The following is a 26,316-nucleotide window of genomic DNA, read 5'->3' as shown; positions in this document are numbered from 1 at the left end:
TGTTGTTCCTTCCTTTTTTTTCATGATTCACTGGAGAGTAGGACTACATTCTGCCCTTACAGACTGCTTTAATTCGAGCAGAACTTTCTTCGTCTTCCATTTTTTTTTTTTTTGTTCCCTCTTGATTCCAGTACGCACAGAACAGTACTCGTCTTTTAATGCAATGTGTTCTGAGGGCTTCAAATAACTTTCGTCTCTTTTCACTCTCGAATGCTTTTCCTATGTAGAAATTTCCTAAGGAAATGTCGAATTTTCTTAAATCTTTATACTTCTTGGCCGATCGAAGCTGTGTACCGGACGGACACTCGAACTCTGGACCTTTCCCTTTCGCTGGCAAGTGCTCCACCAACTGAACTACCCAAGCACGACTCACTACCCGTCCTCACAGCTTTAATTCAGCAGTACCTAGTTCCTTAAGTCTTGTTTCCTTAACCTAATGTATTGTGCCTTTACATTTCATTTCTATTTAATTTTCCCTTTTTCTCTGTATACTCCTCTTTGACATTGTTTAAAGTGGACGTGTGCTACCGATTCAGCTCAAGAATTATACGCAGTTTGTGCAGAACAAAGACCATCTTCCCGACAAAGATCGGATTATTGACTCCAGATAAATGCTAGACTCTAACTGGTTTCCTGGAAGAGGGAATGATTTCGGATCACAGTCCACATAGCGATAGCAACATTAGCAAATAATATTTCCTCTTTCATAAAATGATTTACGCTAATGAACTGTATAATTGATAGTAAAGACCTATAGATATACTAAAACTAAAAATAATATTTTGATATTTGTTGACTTATTTTAACTTTCGCTTGAAATCCCAATCCCTTTTCGAAGGTACTAAGTTAAATCGTAGATTTCGGAAAGCTTTCTTTATATTGTTTCTCTTTCATTGTCCAGTTCTTTCCGTACTTTAACAATCTTGTTCACCAATCTCCTGCACATAAATTGCTCCGCAATATGAGCTAAATATTATGTTTCTTCTTTCCAAAAGCAAAATATTCTTTCTTACAGGTCCTTCCGTCGACCAGTTATTATTTCTCGACTGACAGCACACCTACCAACGACTCCCTTCTTGAAGTAATGAATAAACTACTGATTCGTCACCAGATGTTTGGTTGCAGTGGTTGTGTGACTGGAATTCTCTTCGGGAGACGCGAGACTTGTAAACTTTCTGTGATTTCAGTAAACAGATTAAGGCAAATGCATGCAGCATATTGAAATAGATTCGCCTGATTTCCGTTCCGTTTCCTTATACGGAGTCGTGTTCTGCTTCTGTCTCTTTGTGGAACCCCCATGTTCTCACTTTTTACCCACTCTTCCTTTATTGTACTTTGCAGGCTTCATTTGGAGCTTTGTCTATGTACTGATTAACACACGCAGGCCAACTTTTACCATTTTAGGAGCATCTACCAAAGCAATTCCGTTTTCTTGTTCTCTTCTGACGATTCGACATCCTGTAGGGGGCCAGTGTGTAACGTGAGTTGATTTATTGTCGATGAAGTTCGCCTCTAGCGGTAAGGGTCACAGATGATTCAACATCTACATATGTATATATACATCTCTACTCCGAAAGCCACCTCACGATTTGAGTTGGGAGTGGCCGCCAGGACGTCAACAATCATATCACAACTTTCTTGTCCCATCAGTGAAGAACGATTGCCGTAAACCCACGTATGAACTCTGATTTTTCCGTCTATCCCATCATCTCATTTCGCGAGATGATTGTGGTATAATGTAGTATGTTGGCTGACTGCTCTTGGGAGGTACTCTCTCGGAATTTTTATAGTCAATCTGTCGGTGACGGGAAACGTTTCCCTCGTAATTTCTGCCAGTAGAGTTTCATGAGCAGTTGAGCGCCCCCACAATGCTGTAGCCTTTACTAAATGAACCAGTAATTAAAGACGTCGTTCTTCCTTAGGTCTCCTGTATTTCTATTAATTTCACCTGTGGTGTCACCGCTAGACACCACAATTGCAAGGTGGTAACTTAAATCGGCCGCGGTCCTGTAGTACATGTCGGACCCGCGTGTCGCCACTGTGTAATCGCAATCCTAGCGCCACCACATGGCAGGTCACAAGACACGGACATGACCTCGCCCCAGTTGTACGGACGACATAGCTTGCGACCAGACCTACCAAGTCTTCCTCTCATTTGCCGAGAGACTGATAGAATAGCCTTCAGCTTATTCCATAGCTACTACCTAGCCAGGCGCCAGTTGTATCAGTGCTTATAGCTTACTACTATTCAAGAGATGTATTCCAACAAGAGAATAAAGTTAAGTATATTATTCCAGCTACGTACTTTTCTTCTTATTCATTAATAAGTCTCATGTTCCAGTACTTCACGCCCGTCTGCGTTAGTTTAGCGTGCACTTTCAGCCACTTCGATCTACAAGGTGTTGGCCCAGCTGCCGACACATCATCACCTCTTAAGGGTCTCGTACCACGACCAGTACTCAAATATCGGTCCAAAGAGTGTCACGTAAACTATCTCTTTCATGGATGAATTCTCCAATGCCGGCCGTGATGGCCAAGCGGTTAAAGGCGCTACAGTCTGGAACCGCGCGGCCGCTACGGTCGCAGGTTCGAATCCTGCCTCGGGCATGGCTGTGTGTGATGTCCTTAGGTTAGTTAGGTTTCAGTTGTTCTAAGTTCTAGGGGACTGATGACCTTAGTAGTTAAGTCCCATAGTGCTCAGAGCCATTTGAACCAATTCTCCAATGAATGTCAACACCCTTCAAGTGGGCATCCCATTTCATTTATTTGTACAGGGTGACACAGAATAAGTGGACTGTTTGAAATGATTAGTGACAGCCGTGGGCAGATGGCATCACTGCGGGTTCGTGACAGTCGGTGAGTAAACAGTCCGCCATTTCAGTAATCATGGATCAGTGAAACGGGCAGCAGCGTGCGTTAGCCATAAAAATGTTTTATAAAAATGTTTTATTGGTAGCGACACAGAGGCAGTTTCGACGTTTTTATAATTTACGATATCATGATGCCATTCCGTCGAAACACGCGTTAAAATGTTGTATTAATAACTTTGAAGAAACTGGATCAGACCACAAGAAGGAACCAACAGGACGGCCAAGCAGTGTGCTTTCTGCAGCGAACATTGATGTTATCTGCGCGTCTGTCTTACGGATCCAACGGCGTTCAGTTCGTAAGCAAGCAGCAGTGGTTGGAATGTCCCGGGAGAGTGTTCACAGAATTCTTCATCTTGATTTAAAATTTCATCCGTACAAACTACAGAAGGTGCAACAATTGAGGGACAACGATTACCGGTTACGATTGGGATTCCGTCAACAAATGAAAACAAAAATAAACAATGACCATGAATTTCTAAACAAGATGTGGATGTCAGATGAGATACATTTTCATCTCACAGATGTGAATAAACAGAACTACCGTTACTGGGCAAACACTGATACTCATGACGTTCGTAAGCGGCCTTTACACACTAGTAAAATGACAGTATGGTGTGGTGTTACATCACAGGGGTTATCGGGCCGTATTTTTTCGCAAATGAACAGGGAAACACAATAACTGTCAATCCCGATCGTCACGTGGAGATGTTACAAACTTCCGTCACTCCTGCACTGAACAACTTTCCAAACGTTCAAGAAGCCTGGTTTCAACAGAATGGAGCGATATCACACATTGAACGGTAACACAATTAGGCTACTTCACATTGAAATATAGGCAGAAATGATTATAAATAAACAGTAGTTGGTACATAATGGAAAGCAATGCTCGTTTGATATTAGCATAAAACATAACTTTTTGTCTACATCAAAGCTTATAACAGTGAGATAAAATATGAAAACATCATTATGAAAATCTAGATAGGACTGAATGACAACTTGTAGAAAGCAATATTGACGTGAAATACAGCCCAGAAACATTTGATAATTAAAAAAAACATAGGACTACCTTAGAAGGAAAAAAAAAAAACATTTCGGCAACTTGACAAGGAGACCCGAAGTCACATATCGAGTAACGGCTTTATACCGTTGAAAAAATCTTTGTTACGTAGCTGTAGCTGTTCGTTAAGGATGAGGCTACCCTTTCGAGCAAAATGCTTGAAAATCTCTAATTCTTCAAGAATATCTAGTCTACGCCCTTTCTTTTCGGTGTGCAAAATGTTGCTATAACTGATGGCTTTAGGTGAATGACCTGTAATTAGAAGATGGTCGGCAAAAGACGAATTTTGGGGGCTAGTGACATTTTTTCTTAGCAAGTGTTCTTTATATCTGGTAGTGAAGACACGTCCAGTTTGTCCTATGTAGTAAGAGGAGCAAGTATCGCAGACAATTTTGTAAACATTAGAATTTTCTAAAGGGGAACGAATAGAATGTAAATTATGAAGGAATTTTTTTTCCAAACTGTTATTAGTAGAAAAAGCAACGTTGCAATCGTATTTCTTTCGAAGAATGCGTTGGATCTGATAAGAGATAGGCCCCACGAAAGGAATAGGGAAATATTTTTTTGAGTTAAACTCAATGACAGAAGTGCCTAGCTTAGTAATTCTTTTAGCAGTTTTCTTTTTAAGGACGTCATCTACTATGTTAGGTTTATACTCGTTGTTAAGTGCTATTGTTTTAAGTAAATTGATTTCGTCGTTGAACTTTACCTTAGAAAGTGGGATGGAAATGGCTCGGTGAGCAGCAGAATGAAAGAAGGCTTTTTTATACGCTTGTGGATAAGTAGAAGATGCAGGAACGATCTGGTCGGTATATGTTACTTTATTTTTCGTAAAGTAAAAAGGAACAAGAGAAGTAAAAATATTTGAGCAACTCAATCAGAGATTGACCTAAGTTCTCATTTTAAGTGTCTCTCCTTTAGTGTACGTTTGGTGAGTGGTGATATGAAGCCTTACAGCTAACTTTTCATAACTTTTCTTATGTCTTATATTAATCTTATATTAATCCTAAACGGCACAGAAATAACCTTTTTTTCTTCTGCAAAGAGCTTGTGATTAATTCTGAACCATCATACAGACTGGTCTGAACACAAAGTTGCAGTCTGTAAGAAGGTGTCAAAGTTGCTTCACTCACTACAGAAACACAAAAAATTGTTGCGTTTAGAGCTTAAAAACAAGAATTTAGAATCACATATCCTACCTCTAGTCGACTATGGTGATAATATTCTCCAAGGACTTTCATAGGAAAGCTCATGCAGATTGGAACTGACGATGAATGATTGTGCACGGTACATTTATAGCATTCGCTATTCCTACCATATCACTCATGCATACGTGTCAATAAGTCTAGAGAGTATCATACCCTATGTCTGCTCTATCGCCTTCGAAATCACTGAACTCCCTCTTATTTATTGTCAACTTTTACACTAATACCTGAACAGCACAGCAGAAACACCCGCCCTCAACAGAGTAAAATCCTCTCTGTACCAGTACATAACACTGCCATATTCTCTGAATCATTCTCCGAATGAGGAACCAGACGCTAGAACAATCTTCTACAAAATACCAGAGAAACCAAATCCTTTCCAAGATTCAAAAAGCTGATGGCCCATCTGCAATGACAATAGCCATCTATGCCATACTCAGATCCGCAGCTTTGTCTCCAAATACCCTCTAAGCCACAACTTCCCCCCCCCTCACCCCCTTTTGTCAGCAGAGTTCTCTCTTTGTATTTTATTAGTTCCTATCTTCTTCTGTCATTATCATTTAAGTCTTTTCATTCATCTATATTCTTTTCACTCCTGATAACTATAATCATAGATTCAAATGTATTACAATAATTTAATTATTATGCCATTCATTATTATTATTATTATTATTATTGTCATTACTGTTGTTGTTGTGGCCTTCAGTCCTGAGACTGGTTTGATGCAGTTCTCCATGCTACTCTATCCTGTGCAATCTTCTTCATCTCCCAGTACCTACTGCAGCCTACATCCTTCTGAATCTGCTTAGTGTATTCATCTTTTGGTCTACCTCTACGATTTTTACCCTCCACACTGCCCTCCAATGCTAAATTTGTGATCCCTTGATGCCTCAAAACATGTCCTACCAACCGATCCCTTCTTCCAGTCAAGTTGTGCCACAAGCTTCTCTTCTCCCCAATCCTATTCAATACCGCCTCATTAGTTACGTGATCTACCCACCTTATCTTCAGCATTCTTCTGTAGCACCACATTTCGAAAGCTTCTATTCTCTTCTTGTCCAAACTAGTTATCGTCCATGTTTCACTTCCATACATGGCTACACTCCATACAAATATTTTCAGAAACGACTTCCTGACACTTAAATCTATACCCGTTGTTAACAAATTTCTCTTCTTCAGAAACGATTTCCTTGCCATTGCCAGTCTACATTTTATATCCTCTCTACTTCGACCATGATTAGTTATTTTACTCCCTAAATAGCAAAACTCCTTTACTACTTTAAGTGTCTCATTTCCTAATATAATTCCCTCAGCATCACCCGATTTAATTTGACTACATTCCACTATCCTCGTTTTGCTTTTGTTGATGTTCATCTTATATCCTCCTTTCAAGACAGAGTTCGTTCCGTTCAACTGCTCTTCCAAGTCCTTTGCTGTCTCTGACAGAATTACAATGTCATCGGCGAACCTCAAAGTTTTTACTTCTTCTCCATGAATTTTAATACCTACTCGAATTTTTCTTTTGTTTCCTTTACTGCTTGTTCAATATACAGATTGAATAACATCGGGGAGAGGCTACAACCCTGTCTCACTCCTTTCCCAACCACTGCTTCCTTTTCATGCCCCACGACTGTCATAACTGCCATCTGGTTTCTGTACAAATTGTAAATAGCCTTTCGCTCCCTTTATTTTACCCCTGCCACATTCAGAATTAGAAAGAGAGTATTCCAGTTAACATTGTCAAAAGCTTTCTCTAAGTCTACAAATGCTAGAAACGTAGGTTTGCCTTTTCTTAATCTTTCTTCTAAGATAAGTCGTAAGGTTAGTATTGCCTCACGTGTTCCAATGTTTCTACGGAATCCAAACTGATCTTCCCCGAGGTCCGCTTCTACCAATTTTTCCATTCGTCTGTAAAGAATTCGCGTTAGTATTTTGCAGCTGTGACTTACTAAACTGATAGTTCGGTAATTTTCACATCTGTCAACACCTGCTTTCTTTGGGATTGGAATTATTATATTCTTCTTGAAGTCTGAGGGTATTTCGCCTGTCTCATACATCTTGCTCACCAGATGGTAGAGTTTTGTCATGACTGGCTCTCCCAAGGCCATCAGTAGTTCTAATGGAATGTTGTCTACTCCGGGGGCCTTGTTTCGACTCAGGTCTTTCAGTGCTTTGTGAAACTCTTCACGCAGTATCTTATCTCCCATTTCGTCTCCGTCTGCATCCTCTTCCATTTCCATAATATTGTCCTCAAGTACATCGCCCTTGTATAAACCCTCTATATACTCCTTCCACCTTTCTGCCTTCCCTTCTTTACTTAGAACTGGGTTGCCATCTGAGCTCTTGATATTCATACAAGTGGTTCTCTTCTCTCCAAAGGTCTCTTTAATTTTCCTGTAGGCAGTATCTATCTTACCCCTAGTGAGACAAGCCTCTATATCCTTACATTTGTCCTCTAGCCATCTCTGCTTAGCCATTTTGCACTTCCTGTCGATCTCATTTTTGAGACGTTTGTATTCCTTTTTGCCTCCTTCATTTACTGCATTTTTATATTTTCTCCTTTCATCAATTAAATTCAATATTTCTTCTGTTACCCAAGGATTTCTATTAGCCCTCGCCTTTTTACCTACTTGATCGTCTGCTGTCTTCACTACTACATCCCTCAGAGCTACCCATTCTTCTTCTACTGTATTTCTTTCCCCCATTCCTGTCAATTGTTCCCTTATGCTCTCCCTGAAACTCTGTACAACCTCTGGTTCTTTCAGTTTATCCAGGTCCCATCTCCTTAAATTCCCACCTTTTTGCAGTTTCTTCAGTTTCAATCTGCAGTTCATAACCAATAGATTGTGGTCAGAATCCACATCTGCCCCTGGAAATGTCTTACAATTTAAAACCTGGTTCCTAAATCTCTGTCTTACCACTATATAATCTATCTGATACCTTTTAGTATCTCCAGGATTCTTCCAGGTATACAACCTTCTTTTATGATTCTTGAACCAAGTGTTAGCTATGATTAAGTTATGCTCTGTGCCAAATTCTACAAGGCGGCTTCCTCTTCCATTTCTTCCCCCCAATCCATATTCACCTACTATGTTTCCTTCTCTCCCTTTTCCTACTGACGAATTCCAGTCACCCATGACTATTAAATTTTCGTCTCCCTTCACCACCTGAATAATTTCTTTTATCTCGTCATACATTTCTTCAATTTCTTCTTCATCTGCAGAGCTAGTTGGCATATAAACTTGTACTACTGTAGTAGGCATGGGCTTTGTGTCTATCTTGGCCACAATAATGCGTTCACTATGCTGCTTGTAGTAGGTAACCCGCACTCCTATTTTTTTATTCATTATGAAACTTACTCCTGCATTACCCCTATTTGATTTTGTATTTATAACCCTGTATTCACCTGACCAAAAGTCTTGTTCCTCCTGCCACCGAACCTCACTAATTCCCACTATATCTAACTTTAACCTATCCATTTCCTTTTTTAAATTTTCTAACCTACCTGCCTGATTAAGGGATCTGACATTCCACGGTCCGATCCGTAGAACGCCAGTTTTCTTTCTCCTGATAATGACGTCCCCTTGAGTAGTCCCCGCCCGGAGATCCGAATGGGGGACTATCTTACCTCCGGAATATTTTACCCAAGAGGACGCCATTATCATTTAATCATACAGTAAAGCTGCATTTCCTCGGGAAAAATTACGGCTGTAGTTTCCCCTTGCTTTCAGCCGTTCGCAGTACCAGCACAGCAAGGCCGTTTTGGTTAATGTTACAAGGCCAGATCAGTCAATCATCCAGACTGTTGCCCCTGCAACTACTGAAAAGGCTGCTGCCCCTCTTCAGGAACCACATGTTTGTCTGGCCTCTCAACAGATACCCCTCCGTTGTGGTTGCACCTACGGTACGACCATCTGTATCGCTGAGGCACGCAAGCCTCCCCACCGACGGCAAGGTCCATGGTTCATGGGGGGTTGTCATTACTATTGTTATTATTATTACTATTAGTATCATCTGTTACTATTACTACTATTATTATTAGTTTCATTATTCCTCTTTCCTGTCTCAGAGGTTATGTCTGGTTAAAAATGGAAACTGACGCGGACCTTGATCAAGCGTGACTTCCTTTTAACTGTACGGTATATGTTACATTGCATTTAGAAACTTTCGGGTAATTGAACATGTATAATAATTACAGATTTCTGTAGTTATATATATATATATATATATATATATATATATATATATATATATATATATATATATATATATATATATACGTTTGGAAGTAGCTGTATTGCGTAGATGTACTGGTGGATATTGTGTGGTATGACTCCTGTAGTTGATAGTATAATTGGTATGATGTCAACTTTATCCTGATGCCACATGTCTTTGACTTCCTCAGCCAGTTGGATGTATTTTTCAATTTTTTCTCCTGTTTTCTTCTGAATATTTGTTGTCTTGGGTATGGATATTTCGATTAGTTGTGTTAATTTCTTCTTTTTATTGGTGAGTATGATGTCAGGTTTATTATGTGGTGTTGTTTTATCTGTTATTATAGTTCTGTTGCAGTATAATTTGTATTCATCATTCTCCAGTACATTTTGTGGTGCATACTTGTATGTGGGAACGTGTTGTTTTATTAGTTTATGTTGCATGGTAAGTTGTTGATGTATTATTTTTGCTACATTGTCGTGTCTTTTGGGGTATTCTGTATTTTCTAGTATTTTACATCCGCTTGTGATGTGATCTACTGTTTCTATTTGTTGTTTGCAAAGTCTGCATTTATCTGTTGTGGTACTGGGATCTTTAATAATATGCTTGCTGTACTATCTGGTGTTTATTGTTTGATCCTGTATTGCAATCATGAATCCTTCCGTCTCACTGTATATATTGCCTTATGTTAGCCATGTGTTGGATGCGTCTTGATCGATGTGTGGCTCTGTTAGATGATACGGGTGCTTGCCATGTAGTGTTTTCTTTTTCCAATTTACTTTCTTCGTATCTGTTGATGTTATGTGATCTACAGGGTTGTAGAAGTGGTTATAAAATTGCAATGGTGTAGCCGATGTATTTATATGAGTGATTTCTTTGTTATTTTGCTAGTTTCTGCTCGTTCTATAAAGAATTATTATTATTATTATTATTATTATTATTATTATTAGTTTCATCCATTACTATTATTACTATTATCATTGTTAATATTATTATGACATTTAATACTGTGAACTTTTTTGTGAAATGTTTGGTATGTGTTGTTCCTGGTCAGCTGTAAAAGAGGGCCTTTAGGCCCTTATCTGATCAGGCTAAAAAGATATATTTTCCCACTTTACCTGTTACACTGGCAGTCGGTAAACATTATTGACGGATTTCTCTGATTTTCTCGCTGCACTCATTTTGTAAGACATATGAGGGAGGAACTATTATGTTATCTACTCCTCCTAGAACGTACGCCATAAGAATTTCAATAGCAAACCTGTCTGTGACGTCAAGTGGCCTTCCTGTATTGTCTACCGTTGGTGTTTGTTGGGTACCACCATAATGATCTTACGTCGACTAAACGATCACGTGACTAAACACACCGCTCTTCGTTTGATCTTCTCTATCTTATCTATTAATCGAATATGGTAAGAACCCCATACTAATGAGCAGTACATACGAAACAATCCAAATGACAGCGTCAGTTGGATAGCGTACCTTCGAAACAGCGGGCGGTTTGCCTGCTAAAATATCAGCTGTCTTCGACGATCACTTTTGGGCACAATTCCGCATAAATTTTACAGACGAAATATCATTTTAAAAGTAACCAGTAACTGTGGAAGTGTTGTAGGTAGGACGACAGCAACGAGGGCGAAAATGAGCCTCAGAACTGAGAACTGCCGGCAAGGCGGCGTTATTGAAATTACGACAGTCCCAGTATTACCCCAAAACGAGACTGTAAATCAATATCATACGTGTAAGGTCATACAGGTAAAGAGCATGTGTCCACGGCAACTGGTGTTCGAATGAGATTTTCGATCTCTATGCCGTGGTACTTGAGAACTATAATGACGCACATCTGTTCCTGATGTGAAATGTATATCATGTACCATTTCACCAGGATGAAAATAACAGTTTCATTTTCCGAAAAAGACGTATTGGCTGGAGAGAGATAATAACTTACGCTTTACCTATTAGGATAAACGTTACATTAAAATGATAATACTCGAACAGCTGTTTGCACTGGAGAAGTAAAAATTACCATTTTCTCCCTTCGTTTCTCGTTGTATTCCAGTAAGCGTCTAAGGGGCTGTGCTTTCTTCTCATAGGACTGAATAAAAGAATGTTTGTTGTTTCACGAAGTGTACTGTATTTTGTTTCAGTACAGCAGTTCTTAGCCTTCGGTAATAGCACATTCAGTGGTAAAAGGAATTTCCTTGCAGGATGAAAGAAAAACACTTCGATTAAAATTCAGTAACATTAACAAATAATTTTTTTAAAGGAACTCTGTCATCACTATTACTTTGAGATTTATTAAATCATCAGAATCAGCTTGTTGACACCTGCTGCTGAATAATGGAATGCTCGAAAGTCACAAACGCACTACCATGTTTTCCCGTGCCCGCATCTACCTCGGTCCCGACTGTCATCCTCTGTCATCACCTGTCTTTCATTGGGTCATCGTCTCGGTCTTTCCCAACGTGTTTTAATCCCTCAAAGACCTTCGTTTGCCCACCTACCACCCATTTGGTAGGGCATTTGCCTCTGACACATCCCTTTCATTTCCGTAGCAGGCCTAATTACGTCTTCCACTTCATTATGTAACCAGCTCCTCTCAATTTCTCGCCTGGTGACCCTCAGTTTTACAGTGATTTCCGTATAAAAAATCATGTTTCTCTGACATGTCAAGGTTGGTTCAAATGGTTCAAATGGATCTGAGCACTATGGGGCTTAGAACTTAGAACTACTTAAACCAAACTAACCTAAGGACATCACACACATCCATGCCCGAGGCATGATTCGAACCTGCGACCGTAGCAGTCACGTGGTTCCGGACTGAAGCGCCTGGAATCGCTCGGCCACCGCGGCCGGCCTCAAGGTTGGTAGCACGCACATCTTTCAAAGTATTCAGTTCCACACAAATTCATAGCTCCGTTAGGAAACCTTGTTTACTTTATCGAAAGCGCTCCAGGCGATTTTTAGTGTTCTCTTTACTTCTTTTGCTGCCCATTTAGTCGTACCAGAATATACCGATTTGGAAATTCGAAAATTGCACTGCTAGCCGTCAAAACTGCAACATGGGAAGTATAGAAAACAACCAAATTTTACTCGTCGTCCGTCTATATTAGTGTGGGGCTCGTCCTGTCTCTGCGATGCTCTTTCCTTGCCGAAAGTATTCGGCAATCTGTGGCTTTTCATTTAGTATTCCAGTGTGGAAGTTTTCGGCCGCCACAAATATTCTGCGATCGGCAGAATCGTCGTGTCATCGCTGTTTACACTTCACTATTGGTCCGAAGTGTGAAGGGTGCTAACAGGTCTATCCACTGTTGGCACAAAAACAGGCAGTCTAACCGTTTCTCGTCACGAGCCTTTGAAAATGAATGGGAATGACAGAATAGATGGATGAAAATTCTCAATCGATATTATACTGCCGCATAATCGATGAGAACTGTAAATTTTCTGTGAAACAATATTACAGTACTGTGCAGAATACAATTTAAAGATTTAGTTGACAATGAAAGAGCAAAAAATTACGATCGACAGACGGCATTCATTGTTCTCTACATCAAGAAATTTGCAAGCATGCAGCACGTGAAGAAATTGGTGGTATAAGTAGTGAAGTTCCTGAAGTAACTCGTATTACCCCACAGTCAGCTGGAACAGTATTCGGTGGAACTGAACGAAGCGTATGAATATTTCACATACTTATTACTGGAAAGTACGTATGCTAAGTCAGGGGTCATGCTTGGAACGATTTTTCCAATTAAAACTCGCTATTGTGGATTATATGGAGGAAAGAGGAGCGCCGGAACGAAAATTAAAACACCCGGAACGAATTGTAGATGTAGCACTTTACATGGACTAGACTGTACACTGCCCACAGAAAGACATTGCAAGGTGAGAAACAACTTCATTCTGATTTGATAGTGACGCATTTAAAAAGAAATTCACTTCAGGGAAATGACACATTTTGACATTCACAGTCTAGTTCCCTTAGCTCATTGCCATTAATGAAACGCGAGGCTTGACGAAGTCACTGTGGCCTTGAAAGAATTACAAGGATAGATTTCTGAACGTTCTGAGGACACTGTTAAACGTACATTTGCTTTCGAGACCGTTTGCCGTTTCAGCTGAAAGCGTAACTGTCCTTGTGCAGATGTAACCGACTGACCTGAAAGGTACTTCCGTTTTAACGACAAATCCTTTACGTTAAAAGTGTCCAGAATGTCTACATTTTCCTCCTCGGGTAGAGTTTCCACGTCTCCATAATGAAATTATAAAAGTGCTATAACATTTCAATCGACATATTTGTGTCAAAGACATTTCTTTTTAGGACTGTGAAACTAAATAAATCACGATTATGTGGCAACTTGAGTGGCGAGATAGGTAAAATTGTCTGCATCTGTCCGTATGGCGACAGTTTGTATTAGTCAAAAAGTATGTCTTCTGTGTGGCAAAAAAATTGAATAATTCTTAAAATTTGTTTCGTTTATGATCTATGTTGTTGAGAAATGTGAAGTATAAAAGCAAGTCGCATGCAGAGCGACTGCCCTGCTACTTAAATTCTGCACGTTTCACCCTCTTCCGCTCCTCAGACAACGTGGCGTGGTGGTGGAGGAAGTGTGCAGCGTCTATGAGCGCTATGGTTATTGAGCCAAGTTCGTTAGCTGCCAATTGAGGAGGGATAATACTTAATTATATTTCTATATGGTTTAGGGATATAAACGGTGTGCAATTTTGTACACAGTGCTGCCACATCTGGCAGCAGTATACCCTCTGATCTAACAGCGTGGATGATAGAAACGGGTATATTCCATATTGCTTCAACTCTTTAGTTCGTTAGTAATAGTGGGTCGCGAAGGTAGTTGTGCTATTATCTCAAAAACTGATGACAGGTTCCTCCAGAGGGTGAAACATCTGGAGAACAACCGAACACCGTCTGATCGATGTAAGTCACAACATCGCGTCGAATATACCGTCTTGCGCTACCTTGTTGAAAGATAACGTTACTGGGATATCGAAGACAGAGCAAATTCACCGGTAATAACGTGTCACCAATGTTGTCTGAACTAAGCAACAATGTGCAACTGAAGTTATCTTATTGTGTAACCAATAGCAATAGCATGGTCCTGAAGATTTCATCACAGTATCCGAAGGGCAGTTGTTTCGCTGCAAACAAGACCGCTTTACCACGTTTTTGTTTGGTCGCTTTCCTGTGTGGAGAGTGGCAGAGATATGGAATTATGTTTCCCAATATCGTTTCCTGATGAGCTAGAGACTTGAAAGTTTCCACATAGCTCGGAACCAGATGACAAAGCATTATTAATTCGGTTTGTTGTCTGGTTCGTCATGAAGGGTACTTTGTGTAGCAGTGATATTTCCCCATTTTCGTTTTCCGGTTACGAATAGTTTGTGGGAAGAATGATTCGTGATAAGCCTCCACGCCAGCTCGAATATTTCTAATTTTTACCTTCACTGTCTTTTCACGAGGTATATGTCAGTAGGAAGTAATATATCGGTTGTGTCATATATCGAGAAACTGAAATAAACCTGTAATTGACCGCATGTATCTGTTGTAATCTCATCAAAGTGTTTGACATCGACTGAAAACTTTTACGCTCACTAGTGTAGAAAGCATTTAATAATTACTTAAATAGAAATGAATTTTTAATATTTCTCATTTTTGAATCTGACTAAAAAGCGTAAAAGATTTTCTCCTAGACGCATATAGATTCAAAACACCTGGAGTTTTGAAAATTTCTGTTTGAGAATTTGCAACAGTTATGGAAATGTATGTGGGATTTAAAACGAAACACTGGCAATAGATAGTAGTAACGAGGTGTACCATTGTTGCATCAATAAACAAGTAGTAGAACGGTGAGGAGATGAACAATTCATGCATCATTTATGTACTGGATGCATCTGAGTTTTTCTTTTCAAATCATTCCACTATTTTCATAGTCATTGAAATACAGTTACTAATTTTCAGTATGATATGTATGGATTCAGTAATCTCTTAGGGGCTAAGAGATAATATCTAATACTTTTTAGTTCAATTTAAAAAAAAGGTACATCAAGAACTCGTTTTTATTTAAATGACTAGCTGTTCCCCAGAGGCTTTGCCCATGTATGCATTTGACACATACATTTCACACTCATTCTCCTCCCCCTTCTCTGTGTACACTTCACCATCTCTTCATCTCTCTGTCCACATCATGCTGCTACCTCTATCCATCTATCTCCTCCTCCCCATCTCTCTCTTCCTGACCTCCTCCTCTCCTGCCTCTTTGTCAATTTTATCCACGTCACCCTCAGACCACATCTTCCTCTCCTCTCCCTCTGTTCATATCATCCTGTCTCTCTCTTTGTCTAGTCCAGTCTCACCCTCTCTGTCTTTTACGTTCCCCCCTCTACGTACACCTCCTCCTCCTTCACACTCTTTCCTCCCTCTCTCCTTATCCATCTTCTCCTCCTGCTCTCTCTGTTCCTCCTTCTTTCTATTGACTCTTTCTGTCTCTGTCCATCCCCTCCTACTCCATCCATCCCTATCCATCCCCTAGTACCCCTCTGTTTCTATCCATACCCTCCCCCCTGTCCTTCTGTCTGTTGAGGCCCTCCTCTGTCGATCATATCCTTCCCCCACCCAAGCCCATCTGCAAAAGTCGATACAGCAGGCTGATTCCACTCCCAGGACAGCCTACATAAACACATGGGCATAAATACCAGCTTTATGCTGTGGTGTATAGGATGTTCTAGAAATCAGCATGATAAAGTAGGCCAGTACTACTCCAATGCAACAAGCTTGTCGAGCAGTGCTGCCTATATGTCAGGTGCTGGAAAACAGTTTCTTGCACTTGAAGTGTAGACTGCCCTGCAGAGCAGGGCAATAAGGCAGGCCGATACGTTTGCTGCACAACACACCTGTTGTGTGGGGGAGCCTATATGGCAGGGGCTGGAAAAAGAACATGTTTGTTTTCTGTATCTGTGTTCCTTTTGAAGCTAGGAGATTATAAATGCTGAAGTACTGATACCTGTGAAGGTTGCTATTTGTGTGTCAAATTTTGGTGAAATTGATCTAGGGGCTTAGGAGGAGATCCTGGAGACAGAAACAGTCATGCACACATACCGCTTTATATATACCTAAATTAAACATTATCGCCCCTCTGGTGCATATGAAAGTGTTAATTCGGTTTGAAACATTTAATGAGGTTACAACAGAGGCATGTGGTAGAGTTGAGATTTCTTTCAGTTTCTCTTCACCTGATTTGACCAATATATAATCATTCACTCTTTGCACAAAAGATTCATGATTGGAACAGAACAAGGGGGAAATTTCAGTGGCACCCAAAGTACCCTTCGCCATGCAACAGACAAGAAAGCAAGTTGATATTGCATAGCCATCCAGTTCTGAGACACTTTGAAACTTTCAAGTCTCTGTCACATCAGGACGTTAGTTCAAACACAGTTTCAAAACTTGTACTGACCAGATCGAGAAGAATGTGACCTAATAAACACAGCCGAGCGGGATTAGCCGAGCGGTCTCAGGGGCGGCAGTCATGGACTGTGAGGCTTGTCCTGGCGGACGTTCGAGTCTTCCCTCGGGCATGGTTGTGTGTGTTTGTCCTTAGAATAATTTAGGTTAAGTAGTGTGTAAGCTTAGGGACTGATGACCTTAGCAGTTAAGTCCCATAAGACCTCAAAAAAAAAAAAGAGATAAAAATACAGTTTCTGCAGTCAGAAAACATATATATTGTATTCGAATGATAACAGAAACTCGAATAAAATGTTTCGAGCATAGATTAGGTCGACTATTGTAGGAAATGAGTGTCAGAAGTAATGTAAGGGTGTCTAAAGTTTAGGAGTACCACTGTTTTGACAGAACGGATGGCTCATAAGTCTTATTAACACTTATCTGCTTCCATTGCAGTGCACGACAGGTGAAGTAGTGGGTGTGTGTGTGTGGAGACGGCCCCGCCCCGCGACATGGCAGCCCGCCGCCGGCTCTGAGCAGGCAGGCAGGCATGAGCCGCAGGCGGCAGCCGGCCGTCCTGCTGCTGCTGACTGGCGCCGTGGCTGCGGCAGCCCTGCGTCACCAGGGTGAGTGGCTGGCTGCCTAGCCGGCAGGCGCGCGCCTACTGTGCGTGAGACCGTTAGCGACGCTGTGTGCTTGCAGGGCCGCCGGCCAGCTGCCACGTGGCGCTCGGGATGGAGGAGGGTCGCATTCCGGACTCCGCGGTGTCCGCCAGCTCCTCGTACGAGCCCAAGTCTGTGGGGCCGCAGAACGCCAGGTGAGTCACAGGCAGGGCTGCCAGGTGTCCTGCGTTAGCCAGACATGTCTCTCTTTTGGTGGTCGCGTCCAGTTCCCGTTAGGCATTTTAGCCATGAGGTGGAGAACGCAAAACCGAGACCACTTGCCAGCTAATGGCATAAGCACAATTAATATAAGAAGGAATAAGGAGGTATACCATAAGCATATAGAGGGTCTGGGGTATTAGTACAGCTATTGTGCTAAAAGTGCATTGGTTCCTTTATCTGATGTTTCCCCCACGATCGTAACTGCGCCACTAAGTGGACTGTGCCTGTCAGTATAGATTACTGTTTTGCATCCAAGTGTCCATACTCCAGTGCAACACGTGCTCTCTGGGGGAAAATAAACATTAATGGCTTGGTCGTGCGACACATAACTGGAGGTTACTAGTCAACATAAAAACATACTTCTCGTAATGACAATGAATATAAGTCTGAAAGTAAATACTGATGTAGCAGATGTGCTGATCAGCTGATGTCAACATGCATGTCTAAAGCAAATCTGAACAGTTTATTTAAAATCACAGAATTTTTAGATTCTAGGCCATTATGCCAAAGTGAAAAGGATGTTCCCTTTCATAAACGCCCAATGGAATTAGCAACGCAATAAATTATAAACCGAAACAATGACCAGCCCTGGATCTACGATATTTCCGAACCGGGGCAAAAACTTCATACTGACGACCCCTCCTCTACCCGCCAATCCCCCTCCCCTCCCGCCCCCTTCGAGTCCTTGAGATAGGACGTCAAAAATTTTTAAAAACAGATTTTTCAAAACTATGTCCATTTTGTAGCGCACATATTTCTGACGAGCTTTATGTAAAAAACGTATATGTGCAAGGAAACATAAAACATGTTATTTGGTCTTAAGTGTGCCAAAGTGAAGTGTATTTCGTTCTGTGGAATTCAAACCTATAATCAGCAGAGTGGAAACTGAAATGTCTAGTGGTGTCTCTCCTGCTTCCAGTCAGCCGGTCTGACATCCTAGCCCCTTAAAAAACTCACAACTTACACTTGGTGGGATTATATGTGACCGGGGAATGAGAACTCTTCATAAAATTTGCACTCTCTATTGTCTGTTTGCTGGTAACTATCTTTTCTGTGTGACATAAAACTAAATATAGGAAACATTAAACCAGTGAAGAAAACGACAGCACGATGCACATTTCTTTAATTCTTAGGTCCAAGCTTAGTTTTCTCTCTAATCTTGCTACAGCTTTACACGGCGTACTTTCGTTTCGCTAGAGAATCTATTACCTTATCAAAGTTTGTAAAACGTTTTGCTGCATGGAAAATCAAAATGTCGTTTTCTAACACTAAAAAAGCTGTTAATAACATAGTACTCAAGACTTGTGTGGTTTCTCGATTTGGTTCGTCTCTCTTGTGACTGTCTGCTAGATAAAACTAAATATGCCTTTCTAATATCGTAGAAACTGTGACACGCGCCAAATTAGTGAGACTGTTTTGGCACAAACGGTCATTCTTATCTACTTTGTTTGCATAAATAGCACGACAGAATGCAATTCACAAAGCACTAATGTCAAATTCGTATTAGCCTACTACAGGCACAATGTTTTATGTTAGGAAATAATTTCACATTTCCTTCATATGCTGCAGTTTCTCAAGCATGAGATCGAAAAGTAGTTATACGAAACTTTCATATAAATTTGGAATCGTCATTTTCTTCCATATAATTTGCGAGATGTCCCCGTTTCTTGTCCTTGCTCGATCTAACATACAATACTGTCACCACAAATTGTGTACTATCCCTGCAACTCTCAAAACTTATTCTACAGTTCACTTCACTAACCCTGCCAGAGTCACCGGTTCAATTGTCGTACATTTATTCTCCGGTTAGGCGGTATTACGTGTTCGTACAACTCATTTTCTGCGCCACTCCGAGAACTGCTGCTAATGCGGGACAGTACCACTGGCTCTTAGTAGTGTAGCAATCTAGCAAAAATTTTCTCTCAAAATTTCATTTTCTTGGATACACAAGAAGATAATATGTAATGTTTCTTACCTGTTTTTCCTGTTAGTTGTTTATTTCCACTGTGGTAGCATGAATCTATAGATTTCGTTACTAATTGTAACAACTCTTATCATTCGCACACCCAGTCAACCAAGTAGACAAATAGCGATTGGAATTCACTCTTTCGGGTTTATTCGGGTCAGCTCGTACAGCCACGTCTCCTTATGTCTGCAGTAAAGTTTTTTATTTCTACATGTGGCGGGGATTCCCCTAGCAGAAACATAGCGTACACTATGCACGCATTCAAAAACCAACTTGCGACTCGATCAAAAATCAAATTACAAAGGGTTCAGAAATGTTCAAACCAACAGCGATGCGTTTCAAAATCATATGAATCATATCTTATGAATAATCGATATACCAACGTGCGCCACGCTCCCCGACATTGCCGTCCGGGGCAGGTATCCCGATTTGCACCCCCCCCCCCCCTTCCTCTCAGTTCCCAGTTCCGGGGCTTGACGATGAGACGATGACAAATGTGATGATGATGTTGTTGTTGTTGAGTAATTTAAAACTGTCATTTCAAGAGTTGCACGGAATCATTTCCAAGAAAAATAACGTTCTTGATCAAGTGGGTTCATATGTGAAATGTTTATATTTGACCACAGATTGATGGTATTTCTTTCTACGTTTAATGGAAATGACCAAAGTCATTCAATATTTTCTTTCTTTCCGTCCCAGAGGAATAGATATTTTCCTTAATGAATATGTTTAAGTTTGTTTGTATTGTGACTAACTTAGGAAGACGACTGAGCATTTAAGGAGACTGAATGAGTTTGTTGCTATCATAACAGCCTAATTATGAGGCTGTTTAGTTATTGTTTTCCGGTGTAAGCACGATTAAGGTCGATCTCGCAAAATACTGGCAGTAACTTTATTATTAATAAGCGATTGAAAATATCCATCTCAGCCCCTATTTTTATTTTAAATAGGTAGTCCGACATTTAGGGCAAAATGCCCGGCTAAATATAACAGTAAGTCAGACTTTTCAGCTTTTCGGCTTGGCAATTCCCTCGTGGAATATTTTTGACTCTAACGACCCTACTGTAGAGTGTCTTTGCTTTGACTGACTTCCGTTTAGTATGCGAAGGGACAGACAGTCCCAGATATTGGAACACACAACCTTACAGTGTCCAGAGGTGTGTCAACTATGTATAGGGGTAAGGAGCAGACAGTACATATCCCATGTGCTCAGAGGGATTTTACCACTTATGTCAAGGGATGTCGTCGTAATTTGCTCTTTTTTTCTCACGTGTTTCGTGCCGTAACGCCGCTATCACTCTTCACATTGCAGTAAGTTTTCGTAGTTCATAGAGGTACGTTAGCCTAAAGTTGTAACATGTAAATGAAATATCTTGCTGACCATGTACAGATGCTTAGCCTTCTTCCTGCCTGTCCACAAGTCACTTTAAAACTCGTTTGGCGCAGGATCCGGCAGGAGAAGAACGGCGGCGCGTGGTGCCCGAAGGCGCAGATCAGCAGCGAGGTGCAGGAGTTCCTCGAGGTGGACCTGGGCAGGCCGCACCTCATCACCGCCACCGAGACGCAGGGCCGCTTCGGCAACGGCCAGGGACAGGAGTACGCCGAGTCCTTCCACCTGCTCTACTGGAGGGACGCGCTGCAGCGATGGGTCATCTACAGAGACTCCACTGGGCGCAAGGTACCGTCTGCAGCCTACTCGAAATAGCCGTACTTTTGTAGAATGAAGGCTTTCACGACCGGGTGACATGGCTGTTGATATACTTTCCGGGATGTGAGGTCGTGGTCCAAGAACTTTTCTGCTCCTTACGTTTCGTCCAGGACTGCGCTGGACTTCATCAGAGGCGCTGCTCCGCTGAGTCTTGCCGACTTATTTCAGAATCCTCACACACTTCTAGAAGTGATTTCCCTTGGCATCGCTCAATCTGTCGTTTAACCAATTCCAGCATTACGTGCCCAGTGAGATAGTACTGTGTCCTCCAGAAACTGACCAACTCATTTGTATAAAAATGGCATTTATAGTGTCTTTCTCCGCCTCCGACCGCTCACTAGTCAAATTTCTGCTAGGGTCGATCAAGAAATAATAAGAATATGAAGTGTACCGAATTATATTGAATATGGTAATTCGTAAGGTGATATAAGCGTCGATTGAAAGTAAGTGACGAACTTATTACTTGCTTTCAAAATAAATTAATTTTTGTTACAGTCACAGCAGTTTCGGTTCAAAAGTTTCAATACTGTATTGAACTATATTACACAGTTTAGGGTATATTAATGTAATGAGAAGTTATGAACGAAACGCTTCGGAAATTTTGAGGAAAAGATGATAAACATTGAAAATCGCGCACCAATTATGAAAAATTGTACTTGCTCAGTACGATATTCGATTTAATACACACCAAATTTCGTTGCAAGTATACGAGATTGACGTCAGCGCGAATTAAATTAATGGTTAAGACGATTACAAATTTGAGTACGAAATGAACTTTTTTTACATTAAAGTTGCTGTCTAATGAACAGTGATCTTAATTGCTCGTACTTCTTCATAATCAACGAAGGTATCATGTTACGTATTAAATTTACTCGTAAACTTGCAGTCGGACATATGAAAGGTCGAAAGATGGGCTTGTAACACGCACACGGTCACTTGTACACAGCTTCTTCAAGCCCAAATAAATACATTCGAAGTGTCTTTACTAAATTTGCCATCTACAAATGAACATTTTATATATATCGAGGAAAGGAGTATTTAGTATATCAGAAATCAATAACAGTTTAGCGTTAAATACACAGAAGCCGATTGTTCACGGAGGGAAGGAATTGTACTTTTAAAGGTACCTCACCCAAAAATCATATTTCTTTTACAGATTATTTTTACGATCGCTTTGTGTGTGACATGATATCCCAACGAAGGCTTTAAAAGTGTGAAAACAATAGAACTTTGTCATGGTTTCATTTTTACGTTTATTTTGACACCAGTCCTCCTCTTGTCATTGTTCTGTAGTTTTCCAATATTAAAAGAACACTAATTATTGTGTGTGAAAATGCATGATTGGCGTAATAATTATTTCTTTTCAGGCATCATGATTACACCCATAACCAGCTTAGGCCGCATTTTAAATACATTAACTACACTGCCAGAGAAAAAAATTAGTACCTGGGAAAACGACGTTGATTTTGATCAAAAGGTGTCACGTGCCACATGGGGCGTAGTACATGAACTGACAATGGATCCAAAGTCGTCAGCCAACAGGTAGCGAAGCTGCATAGCTAGCAAGGCGCCACATGTGTCTTCCCTTCAATAAGGAATGTCTACAGCAAGAAAGTTCATTGTGGTGCAAGCGTGTGAAGTAACCCGGCAACCACTAAACGGAGATGCACACATGCTTCCTACAGCCAACTGACGGATTTTCGATGGGACCACATTGTGACCTTCCGAGTGGGAGACAATCACCGCTCAAGTTAAGCGTGTTGCATCAGTTCCGCAATGGTGCTGGTATCCGATAGGGTGAACATCCTCACTGCCGTTGATGAGGTTCTAGGAATCCACGCAGCACAGACGCCCGCCGAGATTGTCGTACTGTAAGGCGGCAGTGGCAGAGGTCTTTTGAGCGCAAACGTGTCAACTCGAACTAAATTGGTTGAGATGGCTCTGAGCACTATGGGACTTAACAGCTGTGGTCATCAGTGCCCTAGAACTTAGAACTATTTAAGCCTAACTAACCTACGGATAATACACACATCCATGCCCGAGGCAGGATTCGAACCTGCGACCATAGCGGTCGTGCGGTTCCAGACTGAAGCGCCTAGAACCGCTCGGCCACCCCGGCCGGCTCAATTCGAACTGTTGCGAACCGGTTACTAGCAGTGGGACTACACACACACATACCTCTAGCCCGTCTTTCACTCACGCCACAACATGGACGTGCACAGCTCTATCACTTGGAAGATGAGAGCAGATTCTGCCTGGACTCAAGTGATGGTCATTTGCGCGTATACGTAGGCCTGATGAACGCTGCCTCGTAGAATGCATATGTCCAAGAGATTCCGGCCTCACACAAGGCCTTATGGTTTGTGGAACTGACGCTAAAAGGCGCTCGGTAGGTTCAGAATATTGTTAGATCCGTTCTTTTGCCGCCCTTGCAACGGTAAGGTGATGTTTTGTTTCAACAGGATAATGCTCGTCCACTCACTTCCCTCAAACCTCAACGCGCTCTGCAAGACCTACAGCAACTTCTCTGGCCAGCACTATCTCCGGACTTGTCTCCAGTCGAACACGAGTTTCATGTGATGGGGCGAGAAGTGACTCGCACGGCTCGTCAGCCAGCTACCCTTACAGAAGTACCTGAGCAGATGGAGCAGGCGTGGCGTAATGTATCTCGCCGTCTGTGCGATTGACTGGATGCGAGAGTACGTGCCTGCATTGCTTCCCGTGGATGCCACATCACGTACTACTATGGGTGTTTCAGCATGGTTCGATACCTGCTACTTGAGAACCGCTTGTGCTATTGCTCTTTAAATATAAACATTTCACGTACTTCCTATGCAGTGTTGCAACGATAAATCTTAAAAATCTTAACCGAATAGGAAATTGCTAAAAGGGTGTACTAAATCTCTTCCCGGCAGCGTATATCGCAATTACGGCAGTGGCATACAGATTTTGAAGCTATCTGTGTCCTGAGGAGACACAGCAATGGTTAGGTTGTACAGATAAACCAACGCAGGCAGCGGAAAATTTCAGTATTACTTTAAAGTAATAACATCAGTAGATGATGTCGTTTGAAGAGCATAAGTAGTACGGAACGAAATACGTGGCATGCATAGAATATTCTGTGCATATTTACACTGCGTTTTAAAACACTCGACATAGCTTTCTTAATTGTACGTATGGTAACCATCCCATCCAACTTTAGAAATATGATACACATCTCCGGCTCTCCATTACGCCCTAGACAGAGTGAGTATTACATGTTCACAGACAAGTTACGAACGATATGGAGTACAACATGTGCGGCTCTGAATGACACCCGAACCAGAGTGACTTTTACATATTTACATGTAAGTAAAGTACTGACATCGATCCTCCAGAACGCCTGTTGGGCCCTCCAGAACGCCCGATCAGAGTGACTAGCAGAGCCGAAGTACCGCGTCTCCCAGGCGCGCCAAAGCGAACCGAAGGTGTCCGGAGCACTTCAGTGGCAATATCGTTAATCTTATGTTTCTCAAACCTAGTGAAATTTAATAAACGATAATGATAGGCTCGTAGGGTAATCAGGAGAGATTGTCATACTAAAAACTGGGTGAAATATAAATGGAAAGTATGCAAATAATTAATAAGATAAGTTAGGCATTTTGGCGTCCAGTACCCGAACGTGCCGACCAATCAGAAGCAAGTTCAGTACAATGTGCGGATTCTCCCAAGGGACTGGTACGTACTGTACCATCTGCTGCTTGTACCTCACTCCACTTTTGTACCATACGCTGCTTCACGTGTATCAAGCAGCATCAAGGCGAGCTTCTAGCAAAATAATATACTGTCGAGCACAGTCAGGAAAATCACGCTATTCTGTAATTGTTTCTAAACTAAAATGAATATTTATTATTTGTCAGATAGAAACTCGTGTCGAGTTGTTTCTAAGACTACTAACTGAGTTACGAAGACATTACTTTCCATCGATACATTGACCCAGAAGAGTTGCATAACATGTGTAATGTACAGCTTCATGAATAATTGCTGTAAGCAGTTGATCCTCTGCGAATAAGACGTAAAATACACACATCAAAAAAGTTTTGCGTCACCCCCGTTCGCAGAACTCCTGAAGATAGACGTTGACTGTGGATATTGCATCACAGACACAGTCTTTTTGATTTTTCAGAGATGTCACTAAACCCGCCCAAAGATGTAAACAACGATGCATGAGCAGCGTCTATTACACGGAGGGGGTCCGAGAGCCGATCAGTTCCAGTCATTTCACCAGGAAGGAGGTACATGGCTTGTGTTGTCTGTAGTTCAACCATGCCTAGACGGTCAATACCGCGGTTCGATCGTGTCCCCATTTTTACTTTGTGCCAGGAAGGGCTCTCAACAAGGGAAGTGAAGTGTCCAGACGTCTAGGAGTGAAGCAAAGCGATGTTTTTCGGTCATGGGGGAGATACAGAGACACAGGAACTGTCGATAACATGCCTCGCTCAGGCCACCCAAGGACTACTACTGCAGTGGATGACCGATACCTACGGATTATGGCTCGGAGGAACCCTGACAGCAATGCCATCATGTTGAATAATGCTTTTCGTGCAGCCACAAGACGTCGTGTTAGGACTCAAACTCTGTGCAATAGGCTGCATGATGTGCAACTTCACTTCCTACATCCATGGCGAGGTCCATCTTTGCAAGCACGACACCATGCAGCGCGGTACAGATGCGCCCAACAACATGCCGAATGGACCGCTCAGGATTGGCATCACGTTCTCTTCACCGATGAGTGTCCCACATGCCTTCAACCAGACAATCGTCGGAGACGTGTTTGGCGGCAACCCATTCAGGCTGAACGCGTTAGACACACTGTCGAGCAAGTGCAGCAAGGTGGAGGCTCCCTGTTGATTTGGGGTGGCATTATGTGGGGCCTACGTACGCCGCTGGTGGTAATGGAAGGCGCCGTAACGGCT

General features: G+C 41.6%; 1 protein-coding gene across 1 annotated transcript in view; it reads left to right on the top strand.

Moving 5' to 3' along the window:
- LOC126260788 (epithelial discoidin domain-containing receptor 1-like) overlaps nucleotides 1–26,316 on the top strand; it is a 63,742-nt gene that overhangs the window by 11,111 nt on the left and 26,315 nt on the right. Inside the window, exons 2-4 of the mRNA XM_049958124.1 lie at nucleotides 17,260–17,429; nucleotides 17,506–17,620; nucleotides 21,100–21,331. Coding sequence (XP_049814081.1) covers nucleotides 17,354–17,429; nucleotides 17,506–17,620; nucleotides 21,100–21,331 — 423 coding nt within the window. The 5' untranslated portion in view covers nucleotides 17,260–17,353. The remainder of the gene's footprint in view (nucleotides 1–17,259; nucleotides 17,430–17,505; nucleotides 17,621–21,099; nucleotides 21,332–26,316) is intronic.

The sequence above is a fragment of the Schistocerca nitens genome, chromosome 5 (assembly GCF_023898315.1).
Source record: "Schistocerca nitens isolate TAMUIC-IGC-003100 chromosome 5, iqSchNite1.1, whole genome shotgun sequence".
Taxonomy (NCBI): domain Eukaryota; kingdom Metazoa; phylum Arthropoda; class Insecta; order Orthoptera; family Acrididae; genus Schistocerca; species Schistocerca nitens.
The sequence above is the reverse complement of the archived record's forward strand: the minus strand, read 5'-3'. Positions and strand labels throughout refer to the sequence as shown.